General features: G+C 40.0%; 1 protein-coding gene across 1 annotated transcript in view; it reads right to left on the bottom strand.

Moving 5' to 3' along the window:
* The window catches only part of znf608 (zinc finger protein 608), a 65,758-nt gene extending 51,086 nt beyond the window's left edge, over nucleotides 1-14,672 (bottom strand). Inside the window, exons 1-3 of the mRNA XM_042420434.1 lie at nucleotides 14,564-14,672; nucleotides 12,564-13,152; nucleotides 11,925-12,509 (exon numbers count right to left, since the gene is read on the bottom strand). Of these exons, the coding sequence (XP_042276368.1) occupies nucleotides 11,925-12,509; nucleotides 12,564-12,923 (945 nt within the window). The 5' untranslated portion in view covers nucleotides 12,924-13,152; nucleotides 14,564-14,672. The remainder of the gene's footprint in view (nucleotides 1-11,924; nucleotides 12,510-12,563; nucleotides 13,153-14,563) is intronic.
* Between the last annotated feature and the right edge of the window lie 27 nt (nucleotides 14,673-14,699).

Genomic DNA, 14,699 nt, shown 5'->3' on the forward strand with positions numbered 1-14,699 from the left:
AAAACATTTTTGACTTGGACTCAATTTCACCTCATTTTCCATCATATGGATCGATTCAGATGAAAGAAGCTTCAATCTGATTTAGATTTCATCAGATGAGAGGAACTCACTGTCTGAGCCAAAAGAGCTACTGAAGAACCCTCCTCCTCTGTGCAGAAGGAACAAGATGTTTTTTGGGGGAAGGCTGGAGTTAAATAAAATATCAAAGAGGATGTGAGGTGACTCCTAGAAGGTTTTGCAGGTAGTGACAGACGTCAGGCGGTCGTATTGTAATGTATTTTCTGTTATTTCAGTGTTTCATTGAGCTGTGAAGGCTGTGATGAATGAATGCAGAGGAAAAACCTGCCAGCCTGCAGCGCAGAGTGTGTGGGCGTACGCTTGTACCATGAAGCCTTTTCACACGGGTTGGCATTGATACTCTGATACCTAATGGACTCTCAGTCCAGCCTCCACATGAGCTGCTGTACGGCTCTGAAAACACACTTCTGCACCTCGAGTAGGGATCAATACCGTCAGCCGAGCTGTTAAGTCACCCTACTCGTCCACTTGTCCTTCGTGTGTCGTATTTCAGCTTCTGTCTAATAGTCAAGTCAAAAGGAAAATCATTTCTGTGTTAAGTTTGACCGCTTAACGTCATGTTTTGGGCTGAAATATGAGATTTTTTTTCAGAAATAGAAGAATTAAAGTCAAACTGAAATTAGAGGAAGAAGAAAACTGAGACGTACTGATCAAGTGTTAAAGGGAAGAAAAAGGACTTTCAAGGTCACCCGCTCATTTTCAAAAACTTCTGAAGCCTCAGATTTTTTCTCAAATTCACCAGGGGGGCTACTTCTGCCTTCTGCCTGTCTGATTTTCATGTTTTCAACCGATAACTTCCTGTCAATCACAGCCCAGTGGAGCCGACAGACGGAACAAAGCAGAACTCATCCACCAGCTCCACTCTGCACTATAAAAAAAACCAAGCTGGATCTTACACTGAGCTTTAAACTGATGCTTGTCTTCTTCAGCAAGAGAGACAAAACGAGGAACAAAATGAAGGAAAATGTTATGTTACCCAATAGGGGTGTGCCTGAATACAAATACGTTATTCGGCAAAGCACAAATAGTGGGGTTTTTTTAACGAATATTTGTTTCATACAAATATTTTTAAAATTATTTGTTTTTGGGAAGAAAAAAACAAAACATGTCAAATACCAGCGAGCAGGTCAGTTATAGTCGCTATCTCAGTGTCTCTCCTCTGCTCCGCTGTTACGTCTATCAGCAGGTCTCAACAAGGGGAGTCACATCCACCTGCTACATGACGCACAATTCTTAATTTGGACATCACTTTAATTTTCATCTTTAATTTTCTAAAAAACAGGATTTTTAAGCCTCTTTCCACTTTTATTCGAATACAAATACAAATAATTTTGCTGCCTCAACAAATACAGATACAAATACAAATACTGGGCTCTCTGCACATCCCTATTACCCAACATGGTAAAACATGGAAAATAGTGGTGAAGGTAAAAAGAAACTTTGACCCTGAACATTTCATCTCGGTGAGAAATAGTTTGCTTCAAATATGACCAAACAGAAGCTGGTAAAACTGAATATTTTTAAAAGAATATTCATCCCCAAAAGGATCCAATTAGAACCAATTAAAAAAAAAAATTATAATCAAATCTGATAAAACACAATCTTATGTGGCACCTGGAGATTTGAAAAATTCCCATCATAAATTGTTGGACAACAAGAAACTGCACCTTTTGAGTTAGAGCTGCAACAATTAGTCGATTAATCAATTAGTCAATAAACATTTTGATAATCAAATAATTATTTTAGTCGTTTTTAAGCAGAAATACTGAACATTTGCAGGTTGCAGCTTCTCAAATTTGAGGATTTGAAGCTTCTCTGTGTAATAATGACAGTAAACTGAATATTTTCTGGAATTATAACAGATCAGATCATCAGATTAATCGATAATAGAAATAATCGTTAGTTGCAGCCTGACTTTTGAGACAAGTTTTCATCAATACCTGAGCTACAACAACCAGCTCTTTGCCAAGAAAATTCAAATTAATGTACAAACGTTGGGTAAAATGAATGAAAATTTTGAATCAAGACTTAATTCTGTTTCTTTAGAAGTGTTTTGGTGGTTTTAATTGATATTAAACTCATTCAGTCACACACAGGTGCTGCTGCTGAGTGGAAGAATTTCAATTAATGAAAAAACAACTTCAGGATGTGGAGTTTGGTTCTATGTTGTTTACAATATTACTGTTTGTTTGCACTGAGTTTGTAGTTATAAGAGATTCAAACTGACTGTGTGCAGAGGATTGTGTGACACAAAAGCAGCCAATTTTAGTTAAATCTAGTTGAAAATAGTCCAGTTTGAAGGAAACACACGAGTTTGTTGGTTTATCAGATTCCAAAACACTGAAAATAGTAGTTCATAGTCTCATGAGAAAGGATTTTACAACTCAGAGAGAAGGAATCGCAGCCCAGTATCCGTACTGTCATATTGGGACGATTCCACAGTGCGCTTTAATATCCAGAGACAAAGTCTTTCAGTGCCAATGCAGGAAGTTATGTTTGCCTTGTGTAGCGAAGCAGAAAATCAGGGTGTCTGGGTTTAATGCAGAGCAGAATTCACCTTCTACCACAACCCAACGACTAAAACCTTCAAGCTGCACTTATCAACATATTGATAATAATAATGAATCAATTTACTCCCTGTAATGTAATTATGATGTCACGTTGCGAAGTTCCACATTTTTGCTGAACATCCCTGCATTTCTTTGCCGTCTTAAAACAGCTTTAGCCAAATTTGCTCTGAATGTGGAGTTGAGGACAGACGTTTTGAGTCACTGCTCACTCCTTGTTAAATTACTGAGGATATGACTCACCGTCTAACAGCTGTAAATGTGAGTCTTTGCAGATCTGACATCTCAGCAGACACGAGTCAGAACCCCGCTGGTTCGTCTCCCATTTAATCCACATGAGAAGTTCGGACTCAGACGTTTTGTGCCTTTTTAGAAAACATGTTTTTCAGTGTTTTGGGAAAGACGTCTGACTGGCTGGCGGTTAGATAACAGTCCAACCACGCTGGCTAGAGGTTCAATTCCAGACAATTTTCTTTGAAAATGAGAAGATAAACAGCATCAAAGTGCTGCTGATTATCAGCCTCAGGTGCAGACTGGACACATGTGATGATGTAAGTTTGAATCCTGCTGAGGACCAGTGACCTTTGTCTGATGATAACACGCTAAATAAAAAGGACGTTCTACTATAAACTCCTGTCAGTGATCACCAGAAGGAAACAACGACCACTAATAAACATGAAAGTCATGATTACATTTTATTTTCTTTTAAGATAATATTTTCTTTAATGCCGCTAATTATGATGCACAATACAAATTCTGCATAGAAAGAATGTTTTTGAACCAAAAAAGGCAGCAAACTGAATTCAATGCACAACATCTCTGTTGTTGTCACATTGATAATTGATAATTTTTTCCTTTTTAGCATCATTAACACCATTCCATCCACACATTATTGGTGTAATTCGATGTCTGTGATGCTCACGTTTTTCAGAGACTGATTTCAGTGGAGAAATCCGACATTTCCAGAACATCCGCCATGTTTTTTTCTGTTTAAAAACTGGAGATAAAGACCAATAATAACCCAGCAAGTGTTGTGTTCATCCAATCAGGTGAAGGCAGGGTTTATGTTACTTGTCTGAGTAAAGGACACAGCTGTCAATCATACTTTGTTCAGCCATCTGAAAATGACGTCTTAAGCCTTTCAAGCCAGAACTCAATGAGTTAATGAAAAATGTGGAGCGACGAGAGGCGGATAAATCTGATTTTATTAACTCTGGATATAGGCTGTCATATATAAGCCATGTTTTGATCATCTTAACTATTTTTATCATAAATCACTGTAGTTCTTGATAATTCACACATTCAAACATTAAATTTCACACAGGATTATGGAAGAAAATTAGCTGTGATATGAGTGTTATGATGATGTTGGTGTACATGGAGGCATATTACATCAATCTTGTCAGATGAATCATAATCCATTCTTCACTCTTTACTGTTTTTGTTGTTTTTTTTTGGATCCCCTTTAGCCTCCACAGAAGTGGTTGTTAGTCTGTCTGGATCCACACAACATGAGCAACAATAAAACAAACAGCAATTTAAAATCACATCTATCGTTAAATCAAGAAAAAGATAAACAAGCCAAATATATGGATCAGAAAATAAGATAAATAACCTGACATTTGAAAACGTAGACAATACGGACTCGCAATAAGCACAAAATTGTCAAGAAAGAAACAAAAAGGAAGTAAAAATAATCAAAAAAATGTTCCAAAACTGCAAAAACTTAAAGTAACGTGTGAGATTCATTAGATTGTATCCACCAGATGACCAGTGCTGACTTGATAGAAACCAGTATGTACTAGTTTTTTGCAAAAGAAATGTGGTGTTTTATTCCAAATGACATTTTGTATGAATAACAGGAGACTAAATTTTAATTTAGCCTCCACAGTTAGCCAAGGTTTATGCATCTTACACACAATAGTATGTAAAGAACAGTGAAGAACTAACCTTGCTGCTCTTATCTGCAGCATTTGACCAGATCCATCTTTAATTTATCTTGCACCAGTAATGCATGGTAGTGTGGGAGTAGTGGAACTAACTACCCAACACTGCGAGGGTCATCAAAAAGACTAGAATTAAAATGTGTTTCCATTACCAATTTTACTATTGTGTCTAAAACTATCCTCTCAGCGGCACTCTTTGGAAAAATCCATTCCTACAACAGATAAAAATTCAACACAGCGCTGCCATGTTAGCCAGACCTTTCTTGTAAAACAGATAATGTGTCTCAGGAGACATCCTGGTTAAATTAAGGTTGAATAAAAATAAACTTGCTGGCACAGTAAAAGACGACTCAAGTCTCAGTTGTTTTTTACTGTGACGTGCAGTAATCTTTTTCCTATGTAGATGCAAGAAAAGTGAGATTTTTCTACCTTTTGTCAGACGCTAAGGGCATAATAAACAAACTAAACAACCATGAAAGAAATAATATTCTGTAATGTTGAGAAAAGTGGGCTGAAATATGTGTTTGTGTAGATTTCGGCACATTTTTAAAATAATTTGTGTAATGCAAACATTTTATACTTCAAGCTTTTTCCTACATGCACCTCTCCTCATCAATGCTACTTGCTCGGGATCAGCTGTTTACATGCGACATCACACACCGATCACAACTCTCCCCGAATTAACCAAACACTGTCAACATCGCCATGGTAACAGAGCCTGTGCAAACCTGTTAAAACCCACCAGGTAAACGGGCCGACTCGAGAGCTGCTGATTTCACAGCATCTCATGTTGTGAGCTCATCACGATTAATAGGATATGATGTTTCCATACACAAAGCACCAATTTTTTTCACTACGAGTGCCTTCCAGCACTCCCATCAGATACCAGCAGAGATAGCGAGAGCATCGGGGTCTCCGTGGGTTACCGTGTCGAAGATGGCGGAGGCAACGGAGACAGAAGCGAGGTTGCTGGTCCTGCATCCTAGCATGACTAAAGAAGGCCACTCACAGACCACCGACAATAAAATGGATGAGCTGAGACTACGTTTCTCATCATAGACACCCACTTAGGAGAGCTGCATGATATTTATTACAGAAACTTTCCAGGAGCCCTGGACGCAGCTGTAGAGCTAGCAGGCTGCTCAAACCACTGCAGCATCAGAAACAAGGACTCCGGTAAGAGCTGTGGAGGTGTCCTGTGTATTTAACAACAACTGGTGCACAAACACTGCCATCATCGACAAGCACTAATGGCTGTGAATGGGCTTAAATGTGAAAAAAAATAGAAATAGTAATTAATATCCAACATGCAAAAGTGCACCCATCCCCCATTGTTACATGCTAATCTGTATACATCGCCCAACCCTACCATACACACACACACACACACAAAATAAAGCATTCAAGAATCCTGAGGAGTAGCCGGATATTGGCGAGCTTGTTAACACTCCTGTGAGGTGATCAGAATTCAAGATAAACCAATAAAAATCCAACAGGAGCTGAATGTGTTTGTTGTTTCGTCTTCAGTCAGCCTGCAGCGATCCAGACTGACAGACAGAAAGTGATCGCGGAGCAGCCGCTGTCATTCACAGACAAACTCGAGTGCATCTTATTGTCATGCAGATGACAGTCGGAGCCTCAGCAGCAGCAGAACAGCTTTTATTTCTGTCAGCGAGTCTCAATCAGATTTTTATGGGTAGCTTGTTCATTTCAGACGTTATTCTAGATCTTTAAATTCCATCCGTCTTGTGTATATAGGTTTAGCCAGGATATAAGGCATAGCAATGTTGGTCAACCCCTTTGTTCCAGACTAGAATATCATTTTGTAGTTTTTAGTGAAATATCTCAACAACTATCGGATGGATTTAGAGCTCTTGAATGATTACTTTCTCGATTAATCAACTAATTTGGTCTATCAAACATCTGAAAACAGTGAAAAATGTCCATCAGAGTTTCCTAAAGTCCAAGGTGACCTCTTCAAATTGCCTGGTTTGTTTAACCAACAGTCCAAAAAAGATATTCAATTTACTATCACATGAGACTTTTTTGCTTTAAAATAATAAGATTAATTGCTTATTTAAATAGTTGCTGATTATATTTTTGTCGATGGACTAATCGATTAATTGACTAATCATTGCAGCTTTAGATGGATTGCTATGAAAATACAACAAAGGCAACTTTGATGATCCTCTGACTTTTCCTCTAATGCCACAAGCAGGTTAAATATTTCACGTATCCAGTGAAATATCTATACATTTATGGTATGGATTGGGACAAATTTTTGGTACAGATATTTATGGTTATCAGACAATGAATCTTAATGACTTTGGTGATCCTTTGACCACCACAATGAGGTTCACATTTGTGGCTTTGAGTGAAATACTGTTGGCTGAAACATGAAATTTGGTAAAGACACTCATGTTCCCCTCAGGATGAATACCTGCAAAACTCATGACATTTCCATCAGCCTCTGCTGTACTTTCTGTTTAGCTCTAATTAGCAAATGTTAGCATGCTAACACGCTAAACTAAGAAAATGAATAACATGATAGCTGCTGCTAAGCAAAAAAGGAACATCCAATCCTAGTTGGGTGCAGGGTCACGACAAAAAGCAGCAAATAAAAACAGGAATTACAGACATTTAATTTCCATACGCCCTCTCCGACTCGTCTCCCACTGGTGCAGAGATCTACAGTAGAACAAATACTGATTTGTTTCTTGTCATGCATGTTCTGTACAATATACACACTTTTCTCTCTTGTGTCGTTAAAAAATGTGAAATATATTGCACAATGTTTATTTTTTTTTAAGTCAATCACATGTCCCTTAATGGGCTAAATTGTGCATTTTCTCTGTACATTGCAAATTGACAGGTGGGTGATTTGTATCATGTGATCTCTCACAGTAATTGTAGGTTGAGCTGTATATAGCCTTTTTGACGAAGCCCTTGCAGGTCAAAGTGTTGTATTAATAAAAACTCTGGCACTTGGGAGCATGGTTGTAGACTCTTCTGATTAATTAATTGACTGACTGACCAACCTGTACTGGCCTACAAGACACTAGACAGAAACAACAACCAGAACGAGTCCATGACCAAACGTAATTATAATCCACAAATTCAAAAACAAGAACATTTCAAAATATTAAATTATATAACAGAAATGTCTTCTTATGAAGGAGCCTGGGTTCTCTGTCTGAGCCTCCAGGCATTTTCTAAAAATAGTGGACTCCTCTGCAACACTAAGATCACAAAAAACACATAAATGCAACTCTTCAGCTGCTAGTGATAAGATACCATTTCTTAACTGAGTACCCGAGGACCTCTGCCTTCTCTGTAAACATGTTTAATTCTGTGCAGTAATCTTCTTTAGTTTGAATGTAAAATCTAAGATTTGCACAACTATGCAACTATTCCGTGTATTTAGTGCTTCTGCTATTGTTCTTGTCAGCAGTGGTAAAACTAAATAATCCATTTTGGATTAAATTTAAATGAAGTGCATCATAAAATCTCACATTCTTCTCACAATTTGATTTGATTCTGTTCAATCTGATTAATTTCAGTGCCTCCACAGGGTGTAACACTTCTCCAAATGTGAATTGGAAACAGCAGTTAAACTGATTTAAGAATAATTAAAAACACTGCACCTCAACTCAGAGCGCAAAATGAAGAGCGACACTTATTTTTAAGGTTGAACTTCAACCTCAGTTGACAGCAGCTCAGTTTGTGGTCGGTGAAACACAGAAATGTTAGAAACAGATGGACAGTAGTTTGGGTTTTAGTGAGAAGAAATGTGATGTTTTTTTCAGAACAGTTGCCATGTTTTTTTCTGTTTGAAAAGCAGATGCAAAGACCATGATGACAGCAAAGCGAGTGGTGCATTCAAGCAGTCAGGTGTAAGAAAGGTTCATGTTGATTCCTGAGCAAAGAAGAAAACTGTCAATCATCTGTCATACAGCTGACTTAAAAAGGCTCCAGCCCTATATGCAGTGGGTGATTTGTTACTTTTGCAGGATTATCATATAGGCTTATCCCAATTCTTGATATTATAATTGTTATTCTAATTTCAATTTAATAGAACTGCTATTGGGTTACATACTTATTTTGTCTAGACATATTCTTTTACTGGATGTCGACATTAAGCATTTTAATAATGCTTATTTTTCAAAACACACTGTAGTTTTGACAGTATAAATTTCACTTTGAATTATATAACTGTAGCAGCTGAATGCGGTGCGGTCAGTGCAGGTTAATTTCCTCAGTCACTTTACCTGCTCCGCTCCCAGGTTACACCAAACATCTATATTAAAAACTATATCTTTAGTCATGTCTCCCCTAAAATATTTTGTTACAGAGGTGGCTTGGCCTGAGGGTGTATTTTCAGCACCTCAGATGGTACCGAATAATCATAAAAATATTATGGGAATATTATAGGAATACTACAGGCAGCAGTGTGTCTCTATAATCCTCTCGCTCTCTCTCTTTTATTATAAAAGTGACACTACTCTATAGAGTATATAGGCTATAATATAGTATAGAATTGAGTATTCACAGTGTATAGTTTAGAGAATATTATAAATCCAAGATGAAACTGACAGAACGGTGGGACTGAGAGAAAAAAGGCGCATTTACAAATCTGTCTGCTACTTCAGCACCATGGAGAGCGCCATGGATTTATCAATACACAGCACAGTTAGGCTGCTGATATTTCAGAGCCATTGTCTGGGCCATAGATTCTAACTTGCACAAAACTCAGCCAGATAAAGGATCAATGAATCAGGCAGACCAGACTAACATATTCAACTAAACAACCCCTCTGCCCCTGCACTGTCTCTGCTATTATGGGATGGAGAGGGGGGGTGGCTGGTTAACAAGGGAGATACATTTTGGTCATTTTGGATCCCCCCTCAAATCTCCTACTGCCTACATTTAAATACTATTTAAGCCTTCCCAGTAAAACAACAGACCTTTCTCACAGCAGACATTTTGACTTGTTAAACATAGGTGTAATTAATAATGCATTAAGATGCATCATTAAGGTTATTAGTTGCACCTGAGCTTTATCCGCCATTCGAATGCTAATAATTGTTATTAGACTTTGCAAACACTCACAAAAATACTAAAAAACTTAGGTGATCAGATCATTTTCAGGACTTTCACCTCTCAAAATCCCTAAAAATAAAGCTTTATTTGATGTATTTAAACTTTATATACATTCATATACAACATTAGCAAATATTCTTTTTTAATCAACCAACTTTATACCTTTTCTGGGAATGTCTTCTCTCAACCCAAAGATATTCAGTTTATTGTCATAGAAGACTAAAGAAACCATGTGATATTCACATTTGAGAAGCTGAAACCAGAGAATTTGGACACTTCTCTTTAAAAAATGACTCAAATTGATTAATTGATTATTAAAATAGGTGGTGATTGATTCTCTGTTAATCACAGCTCTACAAATTCAATGATTAAACATACAAACTCTGCAGCCAGTAAGCCACCTGACATACTTTTTTTGCAATATTTTACTTTGTGGAATCATGAAAATATGTTTTAGTATCTGTGATAAAATATTTGAAAATCAAGGATCCCTTATTTACTTTTTCCAGAACGTTCACAGCCTTCTTCAGCCAATGGAACTTGCTCAGACCGGAGGAAACGATCAAAAGCTCTGGAAAAGACTAGTTAGGGAAACTTGAGTTCAGAATATTTTATCACATGTGTTCCCAAGATCAAGAATGAATCTCAAAACCTTTTTTTGGTGTTTGATACTCCTGGTCACGGATACCTTTCAGACAGTATTATCAGTAATATTGATCAATATTTCCAGATCATGTCTGGAAGTGACCATTGTTTGAGTCAATATTCAGGAGATTAACTCAGTCTGTGCAAAAACAATGTGATTTTTCAGTGTTTCGGGGTGCAAATAAAGCCTCTGGAGCTCTGCTGCAACAATCACAGGAACTCTCAGGTGAAACTCAGATTATTGTTGACAGAGAATGCATTACAGTCACCACAGAGCTCACGGGTGACTGTGTGCGAGTGTGTGTTTCACCACCGAACGGGAATCCTTCAGATCAACAAATAAACAAAGCAGCCAGGGCCAGGCCAGCGTTCCTCCTGTCAGCAGCATCTGCCAGCAGGGAGGACACTTCGTTTTTTCCTGCCTCGTCTAATCCTGCATCCACAAACACCCCCCCCCTCCACCCCCCTCCCAAAAAAAAAAACTCCTTCTGGATATCCTCCATCTGTTTCTCTCTTATTTTCTGTGTCTATCAGACTCTTTCAGTCTGTGTCCTCTGCTGTCACCTCCAATTCCTCCCTCTCTATCAAACATCTCTTTCCCCACTTCACCTCTCCAACCCATCCGTCCATCTTCCTCCATCTTTGCCTCTCTCCAGACGACTTATTTAAACCCAAAGATGATTTCACAAGTGGCAACATCCCTGCTATTCCCCTCAAATGACTAGAAAATGTGGCCTATCTGAAAGTGTCTCATTAAACCTCAGCGGTTCAATGTGTTCACCTGCAGATTTTATGTCTTATTTAAAAAGATTCTGACCCACGATTTAACGCCTAATTAATTTTGACATCATAGGTCTTTTCCCAAATGAAAAGAGCAAACAAAGCCTGTGCAGATGCAACAAAAACAGAGGATTTACAGAAGAGGTTCATTCATATTCCCTCACGCCTTCTGCTGAGTTGCAGCAGCACATGGAAATAGTTGCTTTCTCCTCTAATCTCCAGCAAAAACAAGGAGGACTGAATTAAATGGTTCTGAAAGAGGAGGGGGAGGATGGAGATGGAGGACAGGACACACTGCTGCTGCTGCTGCCTCCCCTCCTCCTCCTCCTCCTCCTCCTCCTCTCTTCATCTCCCCTCCAAAAAAAAAAAAAAAGAAAGAGGAAAAAAATCCCTTCTGTGTACATCAGCATGGTAAATATCAGCAGACAGACACACAGATAGGAACAATGACACCAGCAGGGCAACAACAATAGGAAATAAATATCATGTGGCAGGCAGGCGGTCATCCCTCCATCCATTCATCCATCCATCCATTTAAACATTCCTGCTGTGTGTCTGCTGTACAGGCTTCTTTGTGGCCTTCACACCTGCATCTGACAGACTGTGTGTGCTCTGAATATCAAAAATATTTCATTTCTCTGCTTTTATGTTCATGTTTCTCAGCTTTTAAATGAAAGTATTCTGCCTGAAAACGTTTAACGCACAGATCGCACAGCCGCAGGTGTTAAGTGATCGCTGTTGTGTTTGGTTTTTTTTGTTGTTGTTGCTGTGTTTTATTATTGGCCTCCAGACAATAAAAGCTGCTTACCTTCTCGGCTCCTCTGTGTTTCTTGGCGGACGGCGTGTCGTCATGCTGCCGCCTGACAACAATAGCGCCGCCGCTTTTAACTCCACAATCCAGCGCGGTGGTTTTATTGGCAGCGTTACTCCCGCTATTATTGTTGTTGTTGATGTTGTTATTGTTGCTGTTATCCCCCATGATCCTGGAGTCCGGCGCGGCGCAGTGGCAGTGTCCGGGGCCGTCGCGGCACAGATGATGCTCGGGCAGGGCGGACGATGAGAGGAAGACGGAGGGAGGAGGAGACGAGCCATCGCCGGGCTTCTCCTTCCTCGTCCGGACAGGAGGAGCGGCGGCGTCCCTCTCTCTGTCCCTCTCCCTGTCTCTCTCCCTCTTCCAGCCCCGGATCACGTTTTTCCCCTTCCTCTCCTCCTTGCCTTTGGCGCATGTCGCAGAAGGAGAGGCCGTGGTCACTTCGGAGACGCCGTTATTATTGTTGTTATTGTTGCCGCTCCCGCCGCCGCCGTCCACGTCTCTGCTGACCGCTGAAAGCATCTCCAGACCTTCTCCACCGACTCTGCGTCCTTGAGCCACCCGGCGCTGCTGCTGCTGCTGCTTACCGACCCCGACGCACACCTCTCCTCCGCCGCCGCCGCCGCCGCGCAACGCACCGGCAGCCGCTGAGTGACCCGCCGCCGCCGCTGCTGCCGCCGCCGATGCCGCCTCCGGTTCCTCTCGTCCCTCCCGGCCGGCTCGGCTGCGTTTAAGCGCGGATCTCCTCGGCTCCGACCCGCCGCTGCCACCGCCGACAGGTCCCCGGGTCTGGAGCGAGGGCAGGGCCGCGTCTCTGTCGGCTGAGCCAGCGGCGCTGGAGGAGGAGGAGGAGGAGGAGGAGGAGGAGGAGGAGGAGTAGGTGATGGAGATGGAGGAGGAGGAAGAGGAGGAGGATGAGGCAGTGTGGTTGTGTGACAGCTCCCTGCAGTCCGTCAGCAGCCCTCCATTCTCCCCAGCTCTCAGGAAACGGTTCATCTCCTCCTTTCCTTGTCTCCTTTGTCGATCTCCACAATAATCAGCATTCAAGTCATTGTCAGACCGCCAGCCAGCCGCAGTGTGGCAGAGCACCGAGCTGTAGATGGACACATGCAGGTCTGTTCAAGGCTGCTGGATCAGGCCTGCTCCATCACAAACTACAACACTGGCTGAATGACACCTGAGTATTTCTGACAGAGACAGAGGTGCTCGGCAAGTGGTCAGTAGCCTGTAGGTGTGATGTGATTACAAAACAATACATTAATAAAAATAAAAAAGATTTTAAAAAAACAACAAAAACAAAACAAAAAACACAGCTACACCTAAATTTACACCAAAATCTCCTAATTTCTATGTTCAAAAAGAAATAATATAGTAATATAATTGTCTATTGCGTTTTATTGTATTTTCACACACACACACACACACACACACACACACACACACACACACACACACACACACACACACAGTATAATAATATCAGAAGCCACAAACGAGATTTTGAAAAAGCCTGAGTCGTGTCACTCGTTGGCCACAGGGGGGCGCTGCAGTGTTTGTTTGATTGTAACTGATTGAATGTCCTTTCAGCGTTTTCACTGATTTGCACTGATTGGTCGCAGGAGGCGTTTACTTGTAATTGTCCAGTATCAAACATGTAAATCACAGTTTATTGTCACTCAGCTGCTGGCTGCTGCTGCTGTGGTGAAGAAGATATTCAAATCAATCCTTTCTCTCTCTCTGTGGTTGAATGGTTGTGATGAAGAAATACTGTTTTGCAAACCTGAGCAGTCAACACAGACAGCGTTTTATTCTACGGGTTACTTAAAGGGACAAATGGAATAAATAGGCTACGTATCAGTTTAGTGAAACACAGTTTAAATACACAGGAGCACACATTCAGTGCAAAGACAGAGTGTATTTAGATAATTCATAAGAAAATATGAAACTTTAATCACAACAACTGGAGATACTTGGTAAATTAAAAAAAACTACAGTGGCCACACAGACATATTAATTATGTGTGACTCTTAAAGTGTGTTATTGTGGCTTGACAGGGAAAGTTCATTCATCCTCTTTGTTATGGAATTTGAATTAGATGTTGGAATTGGTTTTACAGAAGTTCTTGACAGATAATTTCTGAGGTAGAAATCATGTTCAAAGTGAGTTTTTGATGGCAGACAAATATACTAATATTTTTAGTCTGATTTAATATTTGTAGTCTGATAGCAACAATATTTTGGCTTAGACCTAATTTATTCTATCTCTCAAAGGACTTCAAACACTGCCAACTGCTTATTTGTTACATCTACAATTACTTTCATTATCAAATGGTTTTGTCAATAACATGTCATAAAATAGTGAATAACACCTGTGATAATGTCAGCAGACTGTTGTGTGTCATTGAAGAAATAATCTTAGTCTTACTTACAGGCGTGGTTATAGCCTACTGGATAAATGTACAACATTCAAACCTGAAAATGTGTTTGAAAATTTTCAAAACATAAAAGTTTTACCCACTTGGCTGCTTGTAATTAGCTACATGTGACATGAACATGACAAAAGCCAATAACTAAAACTACTCCTTAAACCTTGTTTTCTGTTTCTATTTGTGTTAAAGATGCAGGATACAACCATACCCTATAAAGATGGACGTAGCGATGTGTGACGTCACCCGCTGGTTTCATTGGAGCCGGTTTGAAGCCCAGAGTTGCAGCTTATCATCAGCGCCATCTTTTCCATTTGGAGTCAGGACCTTCCAAATAAGGAGTGCGG

Source organism: Thunnus maccoyii, chromosome 9 (genome assembly GCF_910596095.1).
Source record: "Thunnus maccoyii chromosome 9, fThuMac1.1, whole genome shotgun sequence".
NCBI lineage: Eukaryota > Metazoa > Chordata > Actinopteri > Scombriformes > Scombridae > Thunnus > Thunnus maccoyii.